General features: G+C 47.3%; 1 protein-coding gene across 2 annotated transcripts in view; it reads left to right on the top strand.

The window, feature by feature from the left end:
• Window positions 1–24,533, top strand: part of FBXO11 (F-box protein 11) — a 33,963-nt gene extending 9,430 nt beyond the window's left edge. For both annotated transcript variants that reach the window (XM_089561720.1, XM_089561719.1), the window contains 9 exons: window positions 95–405; window positions 5,562–5,846; window positions 6,503–6,721; window positions 6,912–7,319; window positions 10,242–10,579; window positions 10,967–11,406; window positions 12,158–12,266; window positions 19,760–19,858; window positions 22,439–24,533. In XM_089561720.1, coding sequence (XP_089417846.1) covers window positions 95–405; window positions 5,562–5,846; window positions 6,503–6,721; window positions 6,912–7,319; window positions 10,242–10,579; window positions 10,967–11,406; window positions 12,158–12,266; window positions 19,760–19,858; window positions 22,439–22,568 — 2,339 coding nt within the window. In that variant the 3' untranslated portion in view covers window positions 22,569–24,533. The remainder of the gene's footprint in view (window positions 1–94; window positions 406–5,561; window positions 5,847–6,502; window positions 6,722–6,911; window positions 7,320–10,241; window positions 10,580–10,966; window positions 11,407–12,157; window positions 12,267–19,759; window positions 19,859–22,438) is intronic.
• Window positions 24,534–24,836: the final 303 nt, after the last annotated feature.

Consider the following 24,836-nt stretch of genomic DNA (forward strand, 5'->3'; position numbering starts at 1 on the left):
TTTCCAGGCACTTGGCAGTGGGCACTTAAGGTGCAGAAATAAGCGAGGCACTGCTCATCGAGAGGGATGACCGGTCTGCCTTGTGCGTGCCCAGATGGGAGCAGTGCGGCCCACTACCTGCTGCTGGAGGTTCCGGACGAGGTGCTGCTCACCATCTTCTCGTACCTGCTGGAGCAGGACCTGTGCCGGGTGGCCCAGGTGTGCCGGCGCTTCCACGCCATCTCCAACGACACGGAGCTGTGGAAGAGCCTCTACCAGAGTGTCTTTGAGTACGACCTGCCCCTGTTCCACCCGGCCCCTTGCAAGTTCGACTTTGTCGCCCCCGAGGAGGCCGACTGCCCCAACCCTTGGAAGGAGAGCTTCCGGCAGCTCTACCGGGGGATCCACGTGCGCCCACACTTCCAGGTGCACCTCTTTCTTTGCTTGCAACACCGAGCCTCGGGTACATTTTACGTTCCCTGAGCACCTTATTCTTAGGGGGGACATGGGTCTTGGAGCATTTTTTTTTATTTACAGACCAAATGCAATGAAACTGCACAGACTTATTCAGTTTTTTCTGCTGATTTCAAATATGCAATTTGTTTATTTCTAGGCCAATTAGTTCCTTAGATATTATATATATCGTGCCATTGTCTGCTGAAACAATAGAAAAGAAATGGGCCACCAGAAATTTAATTTTAATGTGTGGGTAGATACTACAATGTGTGAGGAATGCAACGCTGAAAGCAGTTTTCAGTTTTTTGTCCGTGTGGACAAATGGGCTTAATAGTTAGTTTCATGTGTGTCATGTTTTCTGGCACTGTATGTCTGGTCAACTCACTTGAAAACTAACTATTAAGCCCATTTGTCCACACGGACAAAAAACAAAACTGCTTCCAGCGTTGCATTCCTCACACATTGTAGTATCTACCTACACATTAAAATTAAATTTCTGGTGGCCCATTTCTTTTCTATTGTTTCAGCAGACAATGGCATGATATATATTAATATCTCAAGAACTAATTGGTCTAGAACTAAACAAATTGCATATTTGAAATCAGCAGAAAAAACTGAATACGTCTGTGCAGTTTCATTGCATTTGGTCTGTAAATAAAAAAAAATGCTCTAAGACCCATGTCCCCCCTTATTCATGAACGCCTCAACCCACACCTTTTCTTTTACCACTTTTTGGCAGGACTGATCTTCCTTTAATTGCTCCTGTCACACTGTTTCATTATGCTCCCAGTCATTGTAAATTGAATTAAAACATTTAGGGTCCATGCTCTGCGGACTCTCTGTTGCATGCAAGTTGGGCAGGAATACACAGAAGCCAAGACGCACGGGGTTTCTTGGTGCCTTTGCAGAAGCGTTGGGTTCCCTGTGGCTAAAAAGATTTAAGACCCTTGATGCATGGCAAGAGCATTGGCGCCTTCTCAGTGCACTTAAGGGGGGACCCTGGTCTTGAAAAGAAAATTTTATTAATCTAGATATAGTAATGAAATTTTCAGGCCACATGTATTTTTGTGTGCTGATTTTAGATATGTCATTTAATTTTGTGTAAAACAATTCCTTGAGCACTTGTGCAATTTTTATGCAAGTCTTTTGGAGAGAGCATATAAGAAAATTTGCTGCAGGAAACTCGCTGAAATGCATGCCATTGGGCTCTCTTGACACCAAGGAATGCAATAAGGGTAAAATTATCAACCTGGCTATCATAGAACTTGAGTTATAGGGTACTGAAGCTGCCACTTCACAAACAGGAATACACACTTTTCTTCTCATTTCTGAAGCGACAACTTCAAAACTCTATAACTCATGTTCGATGATAGCCAGGATGATAACTTTACCCTTATTGCATTCCTTGGTGTCAAGAGAACCCAATGGCATTCATTTCAGCGAGTTTCCTGTAGCAAATTTTCTGCAAAACTTTTCCCAAAATACTTGCATAAAAATTGCAGAAGTGCTCAAGGAATTGTTTTACACGAACTTAAATGACATATCCAGAATCAGCGCACAAAACTACATGTGGCCTGGAAATTTCATAACTGTGAGTTCATTAATAAAAATTTTTTTTCAAAGACCAGGGTCCCCCCTTAAAGGGATACTGAGGCCGTTTTCGAATCAGCTAACCTTCTAGGGTTTTGAAGTAGTGTTATTGCTGATCACGTCTGTGAAATTATTTTTTCGATTTTGGCTAAAACAGTGGCGCAATCACCAATTAAAAATGCGATGTTCAAATTTCCCGCGCCCCGCGCGAGCGCAGGAGAGGGGAACAGCGGAGAGGGAAACCTCGTCCATGTCGGCCAGCGTGACGTCATGTTGAGGAGCCGGGGATGCTTCGGCGCACCCGAGCGCGCTTTCAGCGCGCGTTGTTTCTCGTGCTGCATGCGTTGTTCCTCGTACTGCGTGCGTTGCGATGTACAAAACGTGTCAGCCGATCTTGAGAATCAGATTCAACAGGTACTACTCTGCGTTCGTGTCCACGAACAACTACGGCCGCGACTGTGTCATCTTGCACTGTTTTCCGCAATACCACAAGCTCGCAGCACAACCGCTCGCTGCTGTGACGAAGAATTCAAGCCGACTAAAGCAAGCTTACTCTGCTCGAAACACTTTCGTAAGAGCGGCTACAGGCAGAGCTTGTCCTAGTGTGATCTCTGGAGATTTCTGTCGAAAAGGCGCGGCTGAACCATGACACAGTTCCATCGATTTCCTCGCGCATAAGAGGCGTGTAACCATTCCGAAGAAGCGCCTCTTTTAAAAGTAGAAACATGCTCACTTACGTTTCGGCTCCCGTACGGGAGCCTTGTTCACATTGAAATGAAGCCTTTCTTCTTTCTTCATCGTCAACATGTTTGTCCCCGACCAGACGAGTTTTCGTCGAACTCTCGACTTCATCAATCTTCGCCGGGCGTACGGCCAACCCATCAGGCTTCATTTCAATGTGAACAAGGCTCCCGTACGGGAGCCGAAACGTCTGTTTTTTGTTTTTGTTTTTCTTTGGTCGGCGTTCTTTCTTCATCGTCAACATGTTTGTCCCCGACCAGACGAGTTTTCGTCGAACTCTCGACTTCATGCTCACTTAGCCCCTGAAGAAACCTGATAGAGGCTTAAGCATGTGTCGCTCTCCTCAGCTTAGGTGCGGCCAGACCACCTGAGACGTGCTCAGCAAGGCTCGGTTAGTGATTTTATACTCGGTTCGACGTGTCCAAGCAAGCAAGCAAGCAAGCAAGCAGAGCAAAGCACAATAAAGCAAAGCAAGCAAGCATCGAAGCTCTTAGTATGCGGCATCTCGTTTAATCCTAGCTAAGCAATTAATATGAAAGCGTTCGACGTTGATTTCGGATGCAAATTTATGAGAGAAATGAATGCCATCCGAGTTTTTGCAAAAAAAACACCGCAACCTTACTCGGTTTCTTCATCAAGTTGTGGCAGCGGGCGAGTTGCAGCTAGCTTGGCTTTTAAACACACATATAGTTGGCAACTACTCCACTGAACTTAAACTGCAAATCTAGGAAGGGCAAACGTTTCCGAGGCAGCGATTAATATTTTCTGGCATCTGCTGAACGCGCCAGGAGTGAAGCGTATTTGTGCGCGTATTTGGCTTGGTTTCCAGCGCACCATGATTGCGTCACTATCTTGTGGTCACATGCCTCGCAGTGCTTGGCCACTGCGCTTCGCTAATTTTGACACCAACTTTGTGCTCCTTCATCGTTCACTTAAAATACTTTCTTGCCCCAACCTGCAACGCCGGGTACTGAGAATAGGATTTACACAGTGCTTTGGGCCTTTTCTTTAGGATGACGCTCTTCCGGGCGAGCCAGGAGGCGTCCGGTGGTGGTAATTGACTTGAGTATTGTTCGCACCCCTTCCTTTCCGAGAATACGAGCCGATGTTGTGCTGGCACCTTTTACGCAAGACGCTGGCGTATGCTTGTGCTAGGCATAGAATTTTTTGCTTGTGTCTTTTTTGGTTTCAGGCGATACGGGGAATGAGCAAACTGTAGTATCCTTTACTTCGGTGGTCAGTAAAAAAAATATAGTCGCCGTATTTGCTTTTACAACGACACGGAAAGCTGCGATCTGCCCTCAACGCAGCGCCCGATCCGCATCGGCAGCTTCTCCAGTCCTCAAAGTGACGTCACGACCTCTCTTGACCAATCACGGGCGGCGGCGCGCCGCGCGGCGTGCCCCGCGGCACAGGCCGCATATTTCGGCTAAAAAAGGCAATTCGCGCTTGTTTTTGCCTTATTTGGATGCAATATTCCAGTATACAGCATGAAAAACTATAGGATGCCGCTGCCAGCCCGATTTTCAGAAAAAGTGCTTCAGTCTCCCTTTAATCACTTCACGGCTACAATGTGGAAACACGTGGATGCCAAATGTTAACATCCCATAGACGGTGATGATGTTATGCAATTACATAGAACCTTCACTGTAGCAAAAACCTGGTGCCGTCCGCCGTTGTCTAGGAAAATCCTGATTGGCTGGTGGGCAGTGATGTCATCAGTGACGTCACCAGAGTGAAGAAATCTGATTGGTTGGAGGCACGTGACATCACCAGGCCAGTGAATGCCCATTGGCTGGAGGGGAGTGACGTCACCAGATCATGTTTGTCCTTGTGAAGCCTGCACCTGCCAGTTGTGGCAGGTGGAGTATGGGGAGAGCTCGGAAAAAGGGACCTGGGTCCCACAAGTCCCACCAGTCACTTCAGGCAAAGACATCAACAGTGTCGGCGGCTCTGGCATTACCAACACATAATGGAATTAGGTGTCCTGGCTTTTTTTTTTTTTAATTTTTGTAGTACGTGAACCATCTCACATTCTGGATGTCGTGCACTTGTTGGGCACAAATAACAGGGGCCACATGCTGTCATGCTTTCATTTTTTGTTTGGGAGTATCGAAATTTCTTTACCTGAACATTTGGTGCAAGTCATGCGCAGATATTTTCTTCACTTTGTTTCAGACTGTACTGATTGAGCTTGCATCCTGTTCTCTGTCACCAGCTGTTCGTAGCATTGTGAATGCACCGCGACTAGAGCATAGTGGCCCGATATTCCAGGCACTCGGCATCACCCCCCCTCCCGAGTTGTATGAAACGTTGCTCTTAAGACGGTATGAAACAAGTGTTGTTAAAAACAATTGCTTTATGTTACAGCTGTCTGGACTGAAATACAAAGAGTCGAAATACTCTACTCGAGCAGTTTTCAATTGGTTTGTACCTAAGACCCGCACAAATTACGGGTATCAAATGCTGACCTTCACTCTCCCACATTTATTAAATAAGAAATCTTTATAAATGTATAGCTAAATAATGCCAACAACTGTTATATGTCTTGTGTGTTTGTACGTTTTTTTTTTCTCTCTGAAAGTGCCCTCGTATTGTTTCTTTCGTTTGTTTTGTTAACGTGAACAAGTGTATCACTGCCAAGCTTCTGTAGGGTGCGCCGGCCTCGTCAAGCCTTGCCACTGGCTTTTTGCCGGTGCACCCAACATCGCCATGATGTTCAATAAATATATTCTGATTCTGATTTGTCTGTTCTGACCGGGCTCTGTGGTTGCCTCTCCCTCATGTGGTTGCAGGCGCAGTACGATGGCCAGCCTCAGCGGTACCGTGGCCGGTCGTTGAGCTACTTTGACACAATCGAGACGGCATTCAACTTCTGTGAGGACATTGATCGGCCGGTGATCTTTGTGCACGCGGGCACCTACAAGGGGGAGTTCCTCATCGTCGACACTGGTGTGGCACTGATTGGTGCTGCGCCGGGCAATGTTGCCGAGCACGTCATCCTCGAGCGTGACTCGGACTCGACGGTCACGTTTGTCGAGGGCGCCCGCGGAGCCTACCTAGGGTACCTGACCCTGAAGGTGGGTTGGCTTCGCTCACATGGGGCTTCTGTCTTGTTTCTTTTTTAACGTACAGTTCACCAGTTTGGTGCATTACACTAGAAGTTGGTGGTCACGCTGGAACACCTAAGATCACTGGCCCTTTGCATGCTCGCTTCCTTGGTTAGCTGATGCAAGTCATACCTTTGCCGCCGCGGTGGCTCAGTGGTTATGGTGCTCGGCTGCTGACCCGAAAGACGCGGGTTCGATTCCGGCCACGGCGGTTGAATTTCTTTGGAGGAGAAATTCTAGAGGCCCGTGTACTGCGCGATGTCAGTGCACGTTAAAGAACCCCAGGTGGTCGAAATTTCCAGAGCCCTCCACTACGGCGTCTCTCATAGCCTTAGTTGCTTTGGGACGTTAAACTCCATAAACCAAACCAAACCAACCATACCTTTGGTGGGACTGGATGAACATTTTAAAACAAGGAGACAGGTGCACATATCAGCATTGACAAGAAACTGGTACGGGTTGCTAGACCTGATCACTTTAGCATAGGCTTATTTCCAGCTTGGCTTACAGGCTTTTGGTCTTTTGAGGACAATGCAAGAGTCAGAGTAACTTGTATTCAGTGGAACTTGTTAGACTGCGTTACATTCTCTGAAGATTTCGAGTGGTATATTTGTTCTGTTGTGCAGTTTACGCCAGACATCACGTCGTCCGTACCGCACCACAAGCACTACTGCCTGGAGATCAACGAGAACTGTTCGCCAACAGTGGACCACTGCATCATCCGGAGCACATCGGTGGTCGGTGCAGCTGTGTGTGTCAGTGGGGCTGGTGCAGAGCCCTGTCTTCGCAGCTGTGACATCTCTGACTGCGAGAATGTGGGCCTCTACATCACAGACTACGCTCAGGTGAGCCCCAGCACACAACAGCGGAAGTGGTACGGGGATGACAAGGGAAAGGACCGAGGCTGTTTCGTAACCCAGCATGTCCACAGCATGAGCTAGCTTTTTTATTGTCGAGCACATGTCGTCGTCATTTCTTTTTCATCATGCAAAGTGGCCCCTCTCTAACGTGCCTGGTAATCGCTCTCCCACACAGGGTATCTACGAGGAGAATGAGATCAGTCGCAATGCGTTGGCCGGTGTGTGGGTCAAGAACCACGCCAACCCGATCATGCGGCGCAACCACATCCATCACGGCCGGGATGTGGGCGTGTTCACATTTGACAACGGCCTGGGATACTTCGAGGCCAACGACATCCACAACAACCGCATAGCGGGCTTCGAGGTGAAGGCGGGCGCCAACCCAACGGTGGTGCGCTGCGAGATCCACCACGGCCAGACGGGGGGCATCTACGTGCACGAGAACGGCCGAGGCCAGTTTATGGAGAACAAGATCCACTCCAACAACTTCGCCGGTGTTTGGATCACCTCCCATTCAAACCCCACTATTCGACGGAATGACATCTACAATGGCCACCAAGGCGGCGTCTACATATTTGGCGAGGTAAGCTTGTTGTTCGGGTAGATGCGAAACTGAAAGCGAGGAGTTCAGAAAAGATACACTTGAGAAATGAAACACTAGATCAATGAAGGGGGTGGGGTGTCTTTAGAACTCGATTGGATGGCTAAACATATGAAAGAGGTCTGTTTGGATAGCTCCAAGGATTTTTTTTTGCAGTTAGGGTCTAGGATTCTGAATTCTGTAGATACAGTGTTGCAAGTGTTTACAAAAGCTGCTGGAAGTGTAAGCATCGGAAATAGGTCTTAGGCTGTGTAATGCATGCAAAAAAAAAGTGCTATATAGTAGTAGCTGTCTGCTCACCCTGTTTCTAGCTTTCAGCAAAGCAGCGATTATGTTGAAATTTTTGCATGATCCACATTACTGCAGAGGTATGTTAATGTCACAGCCACTGTCCAGTTGCTGATACCAGTACTACCATTTCGCATGTAACGCGACCATCGGTATATTGCGAGGGGAAAGTTTGAGATCTTGTGAAAGTTTTAAGAAATATGTACAGCAAAATCTCGCTGATATGTTCCCGGCTCATACGCTCAAAATCGTGGAAATAAAAATGTCCCGTAGAGGTATATTATACAGTGATGACCGAAGATTTGGACCCCTGATTTTTCGGACATGCTGAATTATTCGGTCTTCGTGCCACCGCGACATGGCTCTTAGATGTATAAGAGCACCTGAAATTTCGGGATGCATCGCAATCGACTGCTTGATTTTTTGGGCCTCATTCGCACTCGCCGCCATTTAATGTGCACAGTGGGACCTGGCAGTTTGGTTTTTGATTTAAACTTCAAGGGAAATCAAAAACTTAATCTAACAAAATGGAATTCAAGCTAAAAGGGAACCTGTTGAATGGCGGGGCAGATACTCTTCGCGAGTCTGCACATTGTAGTGGGTACCTTGTGGTGAGCGAAAAATAATAAATTGTTTGCCTGGAGGCTTATTACATGATGCATTTGTCATGAGCTTGATTAAATGGGCTCTTTTTCCTGATGACACGCTGTCGCTTTATCGTGCCTTACACCACTCTGCCACAAAACAAGCGCGCGCTTGTTTCGTGGCTGAGTGACACACACACAGAGAGTGGGCGATTCCTGCCTTAGTGCAAAGGGGCGAATCATCTGAGCACTACACGGATGCGCCTACATAGGACCAAAAACACTCCAACAGTCAGCCGCGGGGTGTCTTCCCCGCAGTGAATTCATGCAAGGGGGCAAAGCATTGTTAAACGCGGAAGGAACCACTAATTTTATCATTACCACTAATGGACCCTATGTTTTTCAACGTTTCCCCATCAAGGACAGCACATATGCGGACTGAATTCTGTGCTCTCTAGAAAAGGAGCTGATCAAACCTTGCCCTTATGAAGTAAAAGTGTCAATAAGTGTCCGTGTACCTCATTCAACAGCTATGTTCTTCAAAATTGGGCAGTTTGGGTCATACGTTTTCCAGTGCAATATGGTTTTTCTTGCATTTTTTTTTAACATATCAGTGTGGTTTTACTGTATTACAATTATAGTGTGACCACAGTTCAAGCCAACTGCAGTTGAGGCTTCAAAGGCTTGGGGAAAAAATAAAAAAATAGGCGGTATGCAAAAGTGCGGAACCATAGGGCATGTTGGCATTATATGGGAGGCGACACTTCACAAATGCACATGACATCATTATCGACCGCAGCAAAAGCCTCTGGCGCGTTAACCAACGTGACATTTCTCTGTGCCACCGCTGCCACCACTGTGCCACCGCTGCCACGTGTTTTGAGCTGCCCACTTCCTGTGTCCATTCTCCCTTCTTTACTTTTCCTACTCGGTTTAGCCGCTTCAGTGCCTTCTCTTTCTCTATGACCATGCTGCCTTCTTCCCAAGTTTCTAGCCACCCTCTCGTTTTGCCTCCTTGGAGCTTTGCTTGCACTGCGCAGCCCCTGAGGTCATCCAAAAGTTGGCTTTTCCTAGCTGCTTGCTTGTCAGGTGGTGAAGGTTGCTGCAGCTCTCTTGAGGAGCAGCAAAAAAAAAAAAAAATTTCAGATTAACATCAGGTGCATTCTGAAACCGATGAAGTGAGGAAAAAGACTCGCATTATATTCATGTAAATGCGGTGCATAAGGGAAGGAATTTAGTTGCAGATTTTATGTAGTGGTCTGTGTTTACTAGTGTGTTGGGTACTGTTCAACAGAGGGAAAAGGAAAATGTGGTGTCTCTGCCCCATTAAAGGGAAACTTCATGGGTTTTAGTAATTGACGCACTTAAGAGGGTCAAATGTGTCAAACTTGAAGGTAAAGCTTGCGAAGTCTTTTTGGCTAGCACTTGAAATAGTGAAGTAATTGCCGATAGAAATCCGGACGTCCTTCAAGCTTCTGCACAGCGCACAATGCCGAGTGGGGCGCGCATGATGACGTCATCGAAGGTATCGGTACATTTCCAACGCAAAAACGCCTGCTTTGAAGGGAAAACCAACGCCACCGAAGGCAAACAATGCCGAAAGTTGTTTGGCAGCATCTAATGCATCAGGGCAGGGTGCGGCTGACGACAGCGGTAATTTGAAACCATACCTTCCGTGACATCACGCTGAATTTCCCTGCATTCCTCCGGTGCATTGAGGAGAAGCGCAAAATTCAATCGTCGATTACGTCACTATTTTAACTGCTAGTGCAAAAACACTTAGCATGCTTTACCTACAGCCTGTATAGATTTGAATCCTTGAATAACGCGAAATTCTCAAAAAAGTGCTGCAGTTGCCCTTTAAAATAACGGGAAAAGAAGGGGCCATGGTTACTGGCATGACTATAGATCATTGCTGGAATATGGGGGCCTACGTAGGGGCCTGGAATCTGAACTAGGGTTTTCTAACCGGAAAGTTTGGAGAACCACGGCAGCAAGATGGAGCGGGCAGTAACATTCCTCCCGCATGCAGGGCCGTGGCCTCATCGAGCACAACAACATCCACGGCAACGCGCTGGCGGGCATCCAGATCCGGACGAGCAGCGACCCCATTGTGCGCTACAACAAGATCCACCACGGCCAGCACGGCGGCATCTACGTGCATGAGAAGGGCCAGGGCCTCATTGAGGAGAACGAGGTGTACGCCAACACCCTGGCCGGCGTGTGGATCACCACGGGCAGCACGCCCGTGCTGCGGAGGAACCGCATCCACTCGGGCAAGCAGGTGGGCGTCTACTTCTACGACAACGGCCACGGGCGCCTCGAGGAGAATGACATCTTCAACCACCTCTACTCGGGCGTCCAGATCAGGTGCGCCTGCTGGCCGCGTCGCTGTGTCCTCTTCTGGTGCCTAGCATGTTGTTTGCGGGTTCCCTGTGTGTGATTCAACGGGCAAAGACCTCAAGGACCCAAGTGCCGTGCTGATGGTCCTTGTTGCCTGTATGCTGTTGAATTAATTTAGGGGTTGCCAGCAGGCTGATATTGATTTCAGCTGTCCGGTTTGTTTGCTGATGTGACATCTGTGTGTGTACTGCTGTTGTCAGATTTTTGGTAGATGCAAACTAAGACATGACCAGAAGGTCTAATGTGTCTTATGTAAGCATGCAGCCATAATTGAAAATCGCTGTTATGGCCCGTTAGATATTGTGAGCTAGCTGCTTAGTGGTTGGCCTGACTGGCTTCTCCCTGACCGTGCAGGACGGGCAGCAACCCCATCATTCGCCGGAACAAAATCTGGGGTGGCCAGAACGGTGGCGTGCTGGTCTACAATGGTGGCCTAGGTGTGCTCGAGCAGAATGAGATATTTGACAATGCCATGGCGGGTGTCTGGATCAAGACGGACAGCAACCCCACGCTGCGACGCAACAAGATCTACGATGGCCGTGACGGGGGCGTCTGCATCTTCAACGGTGGCAAGGGTGTGCTCGAAGAGAACGACATCTTCCGCAACGCACAGGCCGGCGTGCTCATATCAACCCAGAGCCACCCCGTGTTGCGGCGGAACCGCATCTTTGACGGCCTGGCAGCTGGTGTTGAGATCACCAACAATGCCACTGCCACTCTCGAGTTCAATCAGATCTTCAACAATCGGTTTGGGGGCCTGTGCCTGGCGAGCGGCGTCCAGCCAATCCTCAAAGGTGCCCGCTTCATTTTGTGTTTCTGCGGATTGCTGGATTACTGGGTGGATTCCCGGGGATATAAAATGTAGCCAGGGATTGCTGAAATTCGTGTGGATAGATAAGGTTCAGGAGGTTTGCTGGGAGGTGGTTGGCATAGCTGGCGCAGTCGGGGATGCTCGAGATCTCAATTTGTCTTGCTTAAACATAATTCACCTGATGGTACTGATGACTCACCATTGTAGTGGCAGACCAGTCTGTCTCTGGGCTTCATTTCAGGGCATTTCTTGTGGGCAATGTGGTCTAGTGTAGAAAGGCATAAACAGCAAGAAAATGCGTGTCCTGTATGTCTTTTGCATGTCATGAGTGAAGTGACATTATTTTGGTTTTGTAGCTTTTCTAGGATTAGGTACCCGTGAAACTAAGGTTTTGTTTTGGCCTTATTGTGCGAAAAAGTCACCACTACTTTGCAAGTTTATGTTGTAGATCCATCACTGGTCTACAACATAGAATGTTGATGTACAAGTTGTGGTGTTTAATAAAATGTGCACTCAGTTTCTGTTGCACATGAGCATGCAATTTGCGCTGACTAAAGGTGCCGTCAGTTCCTTCTTCTAACCCTTTCTGGCATGTATTCCATTCCCTTGCCTTCCTCTAATGTGTGTGTGTCTGAAGGGTGGCCTTTGTTGAAACAAATGCGTGGCCTTGCACAAAAGGGGGTGAGGGAGTGCCTTTGTGAGCGCTGCTGTAATGGGAAAGTTCTTTGACCCAGGGAACCGCATCTTCGACAACCACAACGCTGTCGAGAAGGCTGTGACCAGTGGCCAATGCCTCTACAAGATCTCGAGCTACACGAGCTTTCCCATGCATGACTTCTACCGGTGAGCTCCTTTTTTGTGGCATCGCTTTCACCCATTTGGTCTAGGGCCTAAGTCGGCTGTTAGGCTGTGTGGACAGATTTCGGCTCCCATTACATTTGAATCTGGTAGGAATTTTGCTTGAGATTGGTGAAAATTACTTTGGTGCTTCTTACGGGGACGTGATGAGCAAAAAAAATGTTTAATTTGGAGCATGTTTATTTGGAATCTCATTTTATTAAAATAATTTTAGCGGTCCCAAAATATGCCAGGTAATTTGGTGGGTAATTCGAAGAGGCAGTTGCAACTTTGACCGGAGAGACTGCTGGCACCTGGGGTGGTATTCTCCCGGTGTCGGCTTTTGCGACATGTCGCATTCGCTCTTCGCTGATTGGCTCGAGCCGTGGTGACGGCGGCGTGACGATACGGACCCGCCTTCCTGCTACGTCATCGTGACGTTGCCCCAATTTACTACGCTTAGTCGAACAACGGAATGCGCTGAAGTGATTCGCATGGGCGGCGGGCTACCCTTAGCGTACGAACGCAATCGGCAGTTGCGGCTTTTGCGCCCTTGGCGTGAAAACATGGCGACGTCCTTTTAAGCGAGAGCCGCCCGCTTCAGCCAATTCAGCAGTCCTTGCGATTCCGGTCGGCATGTTTACCGGCAACTACTGGTGTTGTTACTTTTCGCTATGACTTACCTTGCTTCGACGATAAAGTTTAAGCTGCAATTCAGCCTAGTTTTTTAGATACGCTCTCGATTCTGGAGCGTGCAAGCCTAATGGGACCTCCAGCTACACTGCTACCGTCTGCAACTGCCTGAAATGCAGCCGAAACCTAGCACAACCGTCTGGAACGAAAAAAAAATAGATTTGGAGCTTTTTTGCGGTGTTTTATAGACTTAAATGAAGTAAAGCAAGTTTATATTAAATTTTCATATGTTTTTTTGAACATTAGACGTCATGTGATGGCAAATATTCTTGCTATAAAAGATATGAAACTACTGCTGCTAGTGAATCAGCAATGGTAAATTGTCGCTTCTCGGAGTGAATGAATGCACCGCAGACGAAAGTGCCGGCGGCTTTTTCCGTTTCTTCGAGCATCTGTAAGCACTTTTTTAGGCCCCGCCCATATGCGACATGTCGCAAAAGGCGACACCGGCAGAATACCACCCCTGGTATGAAAGACGGTCATGATAGCGGCATCACTCATGCCCGGTTCACAAGTTGTCAGTTGCAACTCGTGTTTCTGTTTCGCTCACTCCTGCTTGTGGGTTGAGGTGCTTTGGGCTTTGCTGTGCTCACTTCTTTTTTTTTTTCACTTGTGCATGTACCACACTTATGCTAGGAAAGCGCTGCAGCACAGAACTGTGCCACCCAGGGGTGTGCTAGACGGGAAGCTGAGCAGTGAATGTGCTTGAAAACGTGGTACTTCGACTTCCTGCACATCTCTCACTGCACTCCTGAACGCTGCACACGTTATTGTGAGATCGTGACAGTGATCATGACCTGGGTAGCGGACTCTGGCTTTGCCTCGCACGGCATGCATCGGGCAGCATGTATTGCTGTACTCAAATGCAAAATTGGTTCGTAGCGTGACCTCTGGCTGCGTTGCACATTTGGTGTGAGAGCAAAAATCTGGTTCAAATACAGTCAAACCTCGTTATTGTGAATAGGTAAGAAATAGTAAAATACAGTAATCCCTCGTTATAACGAAATCGCTTTACTCGAAATATCGCTTTATTCGAAATTTCTTCCGGTCCCGACCCAAACGCATGCATTTTAAGCCGCATTACTTGAAGCTCACGAAGAGCTTGACCCGCTTAGAGCGAAGTGGCGAGCGGAGGCATCGCCGCCGTGGCGGCGACCCTTTGCGCATGCAGTGCCAAATTACCGTATTTTCGCGATTCTAAGCACCCCCCCGAATCTAAGCAACCCCTAAGCAACCCTAGATTTTTCAAATCTAAGCACCCCCTCTCACTTTGGGCATCGTGATCGTGAAGAAAAAGGGGTGCTTAGAATCGAGTAAATACGGTAATACCGCCGACGAATGACTCGTGCAGGCATAGAATAGGCCACAAAAGTACCAAACCCACGATCGATGACCTGCCTAGTAACGGGCACCAAGAGAGTGCCGAGTGTCCCCTGCTCAGCGAGGCCAAATTCCATGGTGCAGCGCGCCCGAACCGTTAATCTCGATCGGAAGCGCATTCCTGGTGTTCCCCGTGACAGAATCCACACGAAAATAAAGTTTTCCTCGCACTTTGCGATGACAGGAAACCGTGGTGTCTTGGATGCGGGAAAGTGGCCGGTCATGCTCGATTCGAGCCATTCGACTAGACAAACGGCCTAAATGCGTGGTAGGGTGACTGAATTTTGTTCCTACGGCGGGGACATGTGTGCGAAAAGCGAGCGCGATTCACCGCGGCGCGAAGTTGCGAACGGCGGAAGCGGACGGGAAGCGGGAGCCAACGCGAGCGCAGAGAGCGGCAGCGTCATGATGACGTAGGGCGCGCTCGGTCTCGACGCGCGTCGGGACCGGCCGTGGCCTGCTGGCCTGTCGATCACCCTGGATCCCGTCTGGATCACAAAAATGAGCTAAAGCTTGTTCTTGATATAGATAATAAACTCTGGTATAAGCAATTTGAAAACTATCACCTTTGAGGATCGCTGACCAATACAGAGTTGCTGGTAGAAGTAACAAATGTGCTACGAGCAAATTGGCCACGAACTTGCGATTTCGCTGTGGCAGTGCTCCGAGGAGGCACAGAGACCGACCTTGAGCCGTTGCCTAGCAACCGCCGCAGCCGGCGGACGCCGCGCGGCGCAGCGGTTGCTAGCCAGTGGCTCAAGGTAATCCGCCAGCTTCCTCGCAGTTGTGGCGCAATTAAATCTCGACTATTTTAGCTTTTTTCGAGCGGTCGCTTATATCGAATTATCGCTTATAACGAATTTTTTCGCCGTCGCGATGACTTCGTTATAACGAGGGATTACTGTAGTTCGATGTAGCCGAAATTATTAATATAGAATTGCACCAAGAACTCACTCTTGAAAAGCGAAATTTGGTGAAAGAGCAGCAACTGCGATAGACATTTCTCCATAGTTAAGGGGGACCCTGGTCTTGAAAAAAAATTGCTATTAATTTAGATATAGTAATAAAGTTTTCAGGCCACATGTATTTTTTGTGTGCTGATTTTAGATATGTCATTTAATTTCGTGTAAAACAATTCCTTGAGCACTTGTGCAATTTTTATGCAAGTATTTTGGGAAAAGTTTTCCAGAAAATTTGCTGCAGGAAACTCACTGAAATGCATGCCATGGGGTTCTCTTGACACCAAGGAATGCAAGAAAGGTAAAATTATCATCCTGTCTATCATAGAACTTGAGTTATAGAGTTTTGAAGTTGTCACTTCAGAAACAGGAATACACACTTTTCTTCTTATTTCTGAAGCGACAACTTCAGTACCTTATAACTCAAGTTCTATGATAGCCAGGATGACAATTTCACCCTTAAAGTATTCCTTGGTGTCAAGAGAACCCAATGGTATGCTTTTCAGCGAGTTTCCTGCAGCAAATTTTCTGCAAAACTTTTCCCAAAATACTTGCATAAAAATTGCACAAGTGCTCAAGGAATTGTTTTACACGAAATTAAATGACATATCTAGAATCAGCGCACAAAAATACATGTGGCCTGAAGATTTCATAACTGTGACTTCATTAATAAAATTTTTTTTTTTTTTCAAGACCAGGGTCCCCCCTTAAAGCTCAATTTCAGCGACAAGCTTGGGCGCTGGTGGATTATGTGCCGCAGTCGCACACCGTTCACCTGGTGTCTCTAGGCCCAGCGTGCTTCGCATCGATGCCACTGTGAAAGTGCTTTGAATCTAGTCACAGTCTGTCATAAAAAGTCAAAGTTGCTGTTTACCTTCGCACGATAACCTCACATTAAATTGAACGCATAATTAATAGGGGTGTGCGAATATTCGATATTTTCGAATATATTTCGAATATTATATTTTTAGTATTCGAATTCGATTCGAAATCCAAGTATTCGTGTTATTTCGAATATTCGACCCGACGCGAATATTCGTATGTAGCCGAATATTCATTGTGAGCACCAGCGTTCATTTCGGTCCGCAAGCACTATGGACAGATACATAACAACATGGCGGCGCCTGCACGGAAGGAAAATTCTTTCTTCCTCCAAGGGCCATGCCTTAGCTGACTGCACCGGTGAGCTTTTTTGTGGCTATACCTGCGAAGCTGGTATAGTCAGAGCTGTGCACGAAGTACCTCGCAATACGTGCCAGGTCAATGCCAAGTGAGAGGGCATTTTTTGTGGCTGGAGGAGTCGTTTCAGTTAGAAGAGAACTACTACTGCCTGACCATGTGGTGCAGCTGGTTTTCCTTCACGACAACCTTTTACGTCATCCCAGCAACTCGCTTTTGTGCTGATGGCAAGCTAGCCTTAATCAATGCTGTGTACTAGCCATCTTCTCTGATATTTCCACTCTTCTAAGAATAATGTTCGAGAATTTGATACTCTTTGTGCAGCCACACACACCTTTTGTGTTTATTTAATCATCGACAGTTGAACTGTGATGTTCTTGGGTGCCCAAATAAATGTTTTGTAGTGATTAAATGCGTCTGTCCTTGATTATTCGATATTCGATTCGATATTCGGAACTAAGTATTCGTATTCCGAAAAATTTGATATTTGCACACCCCTAATAATTAATTTTTGAAAGGCCTTCGACAGGAAGCGCACGGAAAAGCAGCCGAGGCGAATGCCACCTTGCACTGACGCCCGTGCGTCGAGTGCCGCTCCGAATTGCCTTCCAAGGCATCATTAGTGTCAGCCGAGCACCAGATCTTCAGGAGCTCTTAACTTAAAATGATGTGATGTGTGCTAGTAAAGTTATTTAGAAACCTGTTTCACTTTGTTGGTTAATTTGCATCGGTGATTGGGCCGTGTCCTGTCATCCATTTTTTTCAACGTAGTGTGCATTTGCACGATTTGTTGGGGCTGCGTTAATTCGTCGTAAAAGTGCGTGTCGCAGCATAAAAGGGGGACACGTAGTTGAGGCAGTGCTATAGTTGAGAAAAATTTTTACGGAGAAACAACGGTCTCATGTAAGAGCCGCACCCCGTCAAAACCCCCAAAATAAGTGTGGCCCTTGACGAGTATATACAGTATGCCCATTTTGTAGCAAACAGCACTCAGTATATAAAGAAAGAATTTCATGTGTTTGCAGACAATATTTATTAACATTTTGATATAGCTGAAAACGTAATATGAGTGTTGATTAAATCGAGGTTTGACTGTACAAGCTTTATTGCTCGCAAATGGAAAATGGTGAAATTCTCGATTTTTCAAGCATGTTTTTCCAGCAAAGTGTTTTTTTTTTTTTGAAGTTCATGGATATTTTGGATTTTTCAGTTATTCGGACATTTTCTTGAGCCTTGCTGAGTCTGAAAAATCGCTCGTCGACTGAAATTTGCATGCCCACTGAGTAGTTGAATTATTTTCTGCATTCTGAGAAACTGAATTGGCGAGGTTCTGCTGTGCAATAAATGCTCATGAATATCTTTCGTGGCGAATGCTTTGCCGATGCTGTTGCAGTCTTATTAATGTGGAGGTAGAATGAGATATCGAAAATGGCTGTCAGCGTGACATTTCGGGGCTTGTTGGCTGTGTACAGGTTCCTCCAAGTTTCAGCATTCAGTTAATGATTACTCCATAACTATGTGCGACAAGCACACTTTTTCCTTTTTTGTAACTACTTTTCCTCTTAGCACGTAATACCGAAAAGTAATTTTCAACCCTAGTAGGGAAATGAAAAGAATTGCATCTTCACAGCCTGGTTGTTTCCTTTTATACTGAAGGGACATGTACAGATCTTGGTGTGCGTGCTTTTAATAACATTTTTTTTTTGCTGCAGCCCACTGCACTTGCCCGCATACTCCAGTGTGAAAAAACAAACAATAGGATAAACACAAAAAGTGCTCAGTATCCTGTCCACCTTGGCAAGCTAGTTCAACAGCGACCATTTAGCATTGTGGAATGTTGACGTGTTTTCTTAATGCCGAGCTAGACTTAAGCAGAGAGTAAGAATAGGGAGCTTGGTAATGAGTTCTTAATGACCTAAGAAGATTCTTTAATGCGCGGAAATTTCAGTGCACTAGTGTATTTTCCTTTCACCCCCGTTGAAGTCTGGCTGGGGTGGCCCGGGATCGAACCCGTGAGTTTGCACTCAGCAGTGGGGCCCCACAGCTGCTGAACCAATGCAGTGGGTGAGTCTTCCAAGTTGAGCTGCGCAACCCGGTGTCTCTCTGAGAGGCCACGGTGTCGTGAGTATGCTTGGCATATAATCATCTGTGCAACTACATGCTAGAAATTAGACACAGTTTCGCTCAGGCGTTGAGCCTGACCTGGGGAGGTCCAAGAAGCACAGACTAGTTATCGCATCTTTCCTTGTGAACGATTCGTGGCCTCTTGACATAAATTGTGTGTAGCGAAGCAGCACAAGTTATTGGCCCAATATTGGAAATGGATGGTCCACTTAAGGGGGGACACTGGTCTTGAAAAGAAAATTTTAATTTAGTCATAGTTATGAAATTTTCAGGGCGCATGTATTTTTGTACGCTGATTCTAGATATGTCATTTAATTTCATGTAAAACAATTCCTTGAGCACTTATGCACTTTTTATGCTAGTATTTTGCGGAGAGTTTTGAAGAAAATTTGCTGCAGGAAACTTTCTGAAGTGCATTCCATTGGGTTCTCTTGACACCAAGGAATACAGTAAGGGCAAAATTAAAATCCTGGCTCTCATAGAACTCGACTAATAGGGTACTGAAGCTGCCACTTCAGAAACAGGAATACACACTTTCCTTCTCATTTCTGAAGCGACAACTTCAAAACTCTATAACTTAAGTTCTATGATAGGCAGGAAGACATTTTCACCCTTATTGTATTCCTTGGTGTCAAGAGAACATAATGGCACACATTTCAGCGAGTTTCCCACAGCAAATTTTCTTCAAAACTCTCCGCAAAATACTAGCATAAAAAGTGCATAAGTGCTCAAGGAATTGTTTTGCATGAAATGAAATGACATGTTTAGAATCAGCACACAAAAATACATATTCCCTGAAGATTTCATAGCTGTGACTTCATTAATAAATTTTTTTTTTTCAAGACTAGTGTCCCCCTTTAATGTAGGACCTACACTAAATGTAGGACCGACGTTTGCCAGTACATTTCCAATATTGGGCCTATTGCCCGTGCTGCTTGGGCAAGTTCTTTGGGTTGGTGGTGTGGCATAACGGTCATGTCGGCAAATGTGGTTCTGCATTGGAATGCTGAGCTGTGCTGCTTACTTCAGGGAAGGGGCACCAGCAGGCATGTGGCGGGCAGCGTCTAGGCTGGCAGGCAGTGCCGGTTTGGGCACATTTCGTGATGACCCTGATTATTGGGCACATTTCCTGATGACCCTGATTGCCCCTTGTCGTTGTTGCAGTTGCAAGACGTGCAACACGACAGACCGCAATGCCATTTGCGTCAACTGCATCAAGACGTGTCACTCGGGCCACGAGGTGGAGTTCATACGGCACGACAGGTGAGCCTCTTCCTGTTCTAACACTAGGAGAGGAAGAACTGGGACTAGTCTGTCGGACATTAATTGCTTTGATGTGCTGTAGAGATTAAAAAAAGAAAAGAGAACAAAAGATGGAGGATGGAGAACGACACAGGCAGTGCCCTTCTCCATCCTCATTTTTTCTTCACCTGTGGAGCACATCAAAGCAAGTTGTGGTCTAGCCCTGCTGCATGCTTCAGGCCAGGGTTGAACTGGTCTGTTTAACTACTGGTGCCAAAAGCCTGCAGGGCAGGTGGTCTACGTGCAACCTGAACAGCTGCACTGCCTTGGTACGCATAGGCAGGATTTGATTACTGCAGTTCGCGGCAACACAATACACACGTCCATTGCAGACGCTGTGGAAAGTAAGGTGATGTGCAAGTTTCGCACCCTGCTAACTTTTGGCACCGGAAGTACACAGCTCACCGTCACATTCGGTCTCTACAGCTGTCCCGCAGTGTCTCAGTACAATTTGAACTCCAGTTGAATAATAAATGCAGGATAGCTGTAAGAGGGTTAACTGCTGAGCTAGTTGGTTTTCAGACATAATGAATGATTTTTAGCGCAACGGGGACACAACGCAAGAAAGACGACAACGTGGGCGCTTGGTGCCCGTGTTGTCGTCTTTCTTGTGTTGTGTCCCCGTTGCGCTAAAAATCATTTATTATGACAGGATAGCTGTTCTAGTTTTGCATGTACGTGCAGAAAAATCACCCAGTGTTGCTGCCTGCACGTTCTGGAATACTTTGGCTGCAAGTGAATTGCAGACACAGGCAGGCACGTCAGGTGTAGCGGTAATGCTGAAAATTAAGGGGGGGACAAGGGTCTTAAAACTAACTTTTTTATTTATGGCTAGAACCTCATGAAATTTTGCACACAGATGCGTTTTTCTCTTCTGATTCCAAATATGTAATTGTAATTGAGCTGGTGGTCTTAGAATTTGAAAAGTCTAGAATGTAATTAGGTAATTTCTTACGCAGCTTTAATGAACTTTCTCATTGCATTTTGTTGCTTTTATTTACTTGAATTGATAGCCAGAAAGTTCCCATACCCGATGACATTCTTCGTTTTTCTCTAAAGGCATGTCATCCTGACATATTATGTCGAGAGGAAAAGATCGCAGTATTTTACACTGCAACTCATTAAGCTAATTGTAAATTGCTATTTGTACGTGGCCTAAACAGAAAAAGTAAGAATGTCATCGGGTATGGGAACTCTCTGCCTATCAATTTATGTAATTAAAAGCAACAAAATGCAATGAGAAAGTTCATTAAAGCTGCGTGAGAAATTACCTAATTACACTCTAGAATTTAAGATAACTTTTGATCTAAGACCACCGGCTCTATTATGACTACATTTTTGAAATCTGAAGAGAAAAACGCATCTGTGTGCAAAATTTCATGAGATTTGAGCCACAAATAAGAAGGTCAGTTTTAAGACCCTCGTCCCTCCTTAAATGCCCTGTTACCACGCTTTGTTGCCCTTAGGCAGGCCTTCAGGGCAACATAGTGGATTCATAGGATGGGATGAGGAAGTTAGCGCAAGCATGACTAGGTGGTGGTGGTGTAACATGTTTATTAAAACAGCCTTTGTAATAAGGGAGTAATTACTCATTGACATCCACCCGAGCGCAGCCATACGGTTACAAAGGAAAGCTTGAAATCTTTGACCGACACTGTTCCCACTTCGAGTTATTGGTCAATTCACTCTCGCCCTACCATAAGCTCGCCGTCCCGGTTAGCTCAGTTGGTAGAGCGACTGCTCCGGTGAAGCGGTGGTCCCGGGTGCGAACCCCGGACCAGGACGAATTTTTCTTCAACTACAAAGTTTGTAAGAAAGCTTTATAGCTTTCCTTTGTAGCCGAATGGCTGCGCTCGGGTGGATGTCAGTGAGTAATTACTCCCTTATTACAAATCTACTCCACCTTGGGGGATTCCCCTAAACATTTTACCTAAAACAGCCTTTATGCTAGGCGTTTAACAGGTCCTGGGCCGAGGTCGAGGGCGTGTTGCAGTTTCAGGTCCCGGGAGGCGAGCCAGATGGGCCATGGTGGGGGTTGGGGGAAAGGATAGGTAGAGGAAGAAGGCTGCTGTGGAGTCCGGGTTTCCTTAAGGGAGGCATCTGTGTAGGCGACCGCCATAGTGTCCAAGGGTGACTTGTGGTTGTATGCGTATGCTCTGCAGTGGCCTGCGTGTGTGTGTGCAGACATATTGCATGGAATGGGTGCGAGGTGGAGGTTAGGGGATGGATCGGCAACTGTGGTGGGTCTGGGAAAGAGATGGGTGAGTAAGGGATAGTATCCGCCACCCAGTTGGTGAGCTGGACAAGCGGATGTTTTGTGTCTCCCGGTGGTGCAGGTTATGGGGGCCTTGAAGGGGGTGGGAAAGGCCTGTTCTGTACATGACTAAAGTAGCATTGGATAAGGTGACCATAGATTTCATGGGACCAGGGTTGGCTAACAGTCAGTGGTAGAGACCTCTGTCCTCCAGTGGACGTAGTGGAGCTGCTGATAACTGGTTGCCTGGCCCTGGGCTCATTGCTGATGCATGTTGGTTGTTACAGGTTCTTCTGTGACTGCGGTGCTGGCACACTGAGCAACCAGTGTCAGCTGCAGGGGGAGCCCACGCAGGACACGGACACCCTGTACGACTCGGCCGCTCCAATGGAGTCGCACACGCTGCTGGTCAACTGAGAGACCCGACGACAAACGGAGGACTCGGATTGCTGCAAGTGTGTGTGTGTGCGTCGTGCGCCGTGCTGCAGGGTGTGTAAACTGACCAAAGTGCCAAAAGAGAGGAGGAGAGAGAGAACCGCCCGGCCGCCGCCCTTTCTATTTATTGGGGGGGTGGAGAGCCCCCTTCCCCCGACAGCTGGCTCTGTCGCGCTATGCAGTTGGCCTCCCCACCACAACAGACGACGTGTGTGTGTGTGCGCGTGCGTGCGTGTGTGGTTTCTTTTGTATCGCCACGCCACTACTGTGTTGTGTGTGAGAGCTGTATCTTCTCTCCCCCCCCACCACCACCATCCCATCACTGCCTCCCCTCCTCCCTCCCTCCTTCGCGCGAGTGTCACTGCAGAGAAGCCGTCTCTCTCTCTCTCATTACCGAACTTGGAAGGGGGTGGGGGAAAACGCGAAAATCAAGAGACTGCAGCTGTGCCAGGCCAGCTTTTCCTTCCTCCTTCCCACTCGCCCAGCCAACACAGCCACCAGAGTCTACGGTGCCCGCACAACCCGGTACTACTACTACTGCTGCTGCTCTACCCCCGAGTGAATGAAGTGTTGTGTTTGTGGTGACTATATTTGCATGCCCCCTTCAAGTACTACTACTCTACTGTTACTACCACCACCACCACCAAGCATTTTGTTTTCCAGATTTTTTTTTATTGTTATTTTTTCTCATTCTTCTCGACAGGACTGCAACTGCAAGAGCTTCTTTTTATCTGAAAGCTTCAGTTGTGCTTTCGATGACTGGCTTTGGTCGAAGCAGTGCGTTTGTTTGCTACGTGTAAAGGTGACAAAATACGGGGTGGGGGGGGAGACATCACCGAATGTCCAAGCCGGTTGTAGGTGGCACATTTTGTTATGATGTTTTTGTTGTTTTTTTTTTGTTTACTCAACAATGTGTTCTGTTCATAGTGGAGTTTTGATCATTGCATTTCTGTTCTGCTTGCGTATTGTATGTGCTAGGCTCTGGTGTGATTTTGGCGATGTGCATGATCTGCATCTTTGGTTTCCTGCTGTCCGGGCGAGAAAAATGTAGGCAGCTCATCCGCTATCAAAGCAACGGTTGGCGAGTGGCAGACCAGCTTTTGCCGCACACGTACAAGAGGCAGAGCTACCAGATGGGCAACGTGTCCTCTCGGTGAAGTGCGGGGTTTCCTGCACCGTGGCTGGAGTGCGTGTCACTGTCAGTGCTTCTAGGAAGTGCTGCGTGACAAACGGTGCCAAATGCTGACAAGCGTAAGCCTCTTCTGGCCTTCGCAGCGGTGCATGGAAACGTCGCAAGAAATGGCCGTTTGCCGTTTGATGGTTTTGCTCGAGGGTTGTATCGGATGGAAAGGGATTAAAAAAAAAAAAAGGAATGCACTTTTCATGACAGGCGCTTTCTTTTTTCCACCTGCTGTGTACACGTAGGCAGTGAAATGGAGTGAGCAACCGTGCAGTCATTTTGCTTGTAACATATTTGGCATACCAACAGTGTTTTGTTGATGTGTTGCACCGGTATTGCGTAAAGTGCTGCAGGCAGGTGGGAAAATGGGATTGTGTCAAGAGGATGGTGCCTATGCAATGGTAGCTTTGGTCAACTCCCCAAGTGTGGTTCTAAACATGCTACTGACTCTTTGTGTATGGGACACTTGCCCCGTGGTGTGTGTGCATGTGTGTACGTGCGTGCGTGCATAGCAAGGATGACTGGTGCAGACACCGGCAGCATTACACTGGAGGAGACAGGCGAAGCACATCGGCCAGGCTTGTAGTCGAGCACTGCATGCGTGCCACGATCAAAGCACCCTTTGCCGCCACAGCCGTGCCGTATCCAAGCCAAGCCCCGCCGTGTGCCGCATCGTGTATACGCTTCAGGCTGCTGCAGGCGTGGTGGACAAGCAGCTGATGGAGGTGCAGCGGTGCCCACAATAAACATAAGAATGCCACACTGTCTCTTGGTGCAGCTACTCTTTATCTCTCTCTCTGTCATGAGCATGGAGCAGCAATGGGGGCTCTCGGCTGGCTCAAGTGCCGCAAACAGTGGCGCCACCTGGTGTCTCGCAGAAGAACTTCATTATGTTGTGTTGCGACAGCTTATGTAGATTAGCTCATTTCCGTAAGTCATCCTCAAGCGAAAATGACCTGGTCACAAGGAATGTGCACCACAGAAGGCTTAACAAGTGTTGTGGGGTTATGCGTGTTCATGGCCACCAGGTGGCGCCAGCGAGTGAGAGTGGCTCCAGTTTGTGCTGCACT

Source organism: Amblyomma mixtum, chromosome 9 (genome assembly GCF_055824585.1).
Source record: "Amblyomma mixtum isolate Tamu chromosome 9, ASM5582458v1, whole genome shotgun sequence".
NCBI lineage: Eukaryota > Metazoa > Arthropoda > Arachnida > Ixodida > Ixodidae > Amblyomma > Amblyomma mixtum.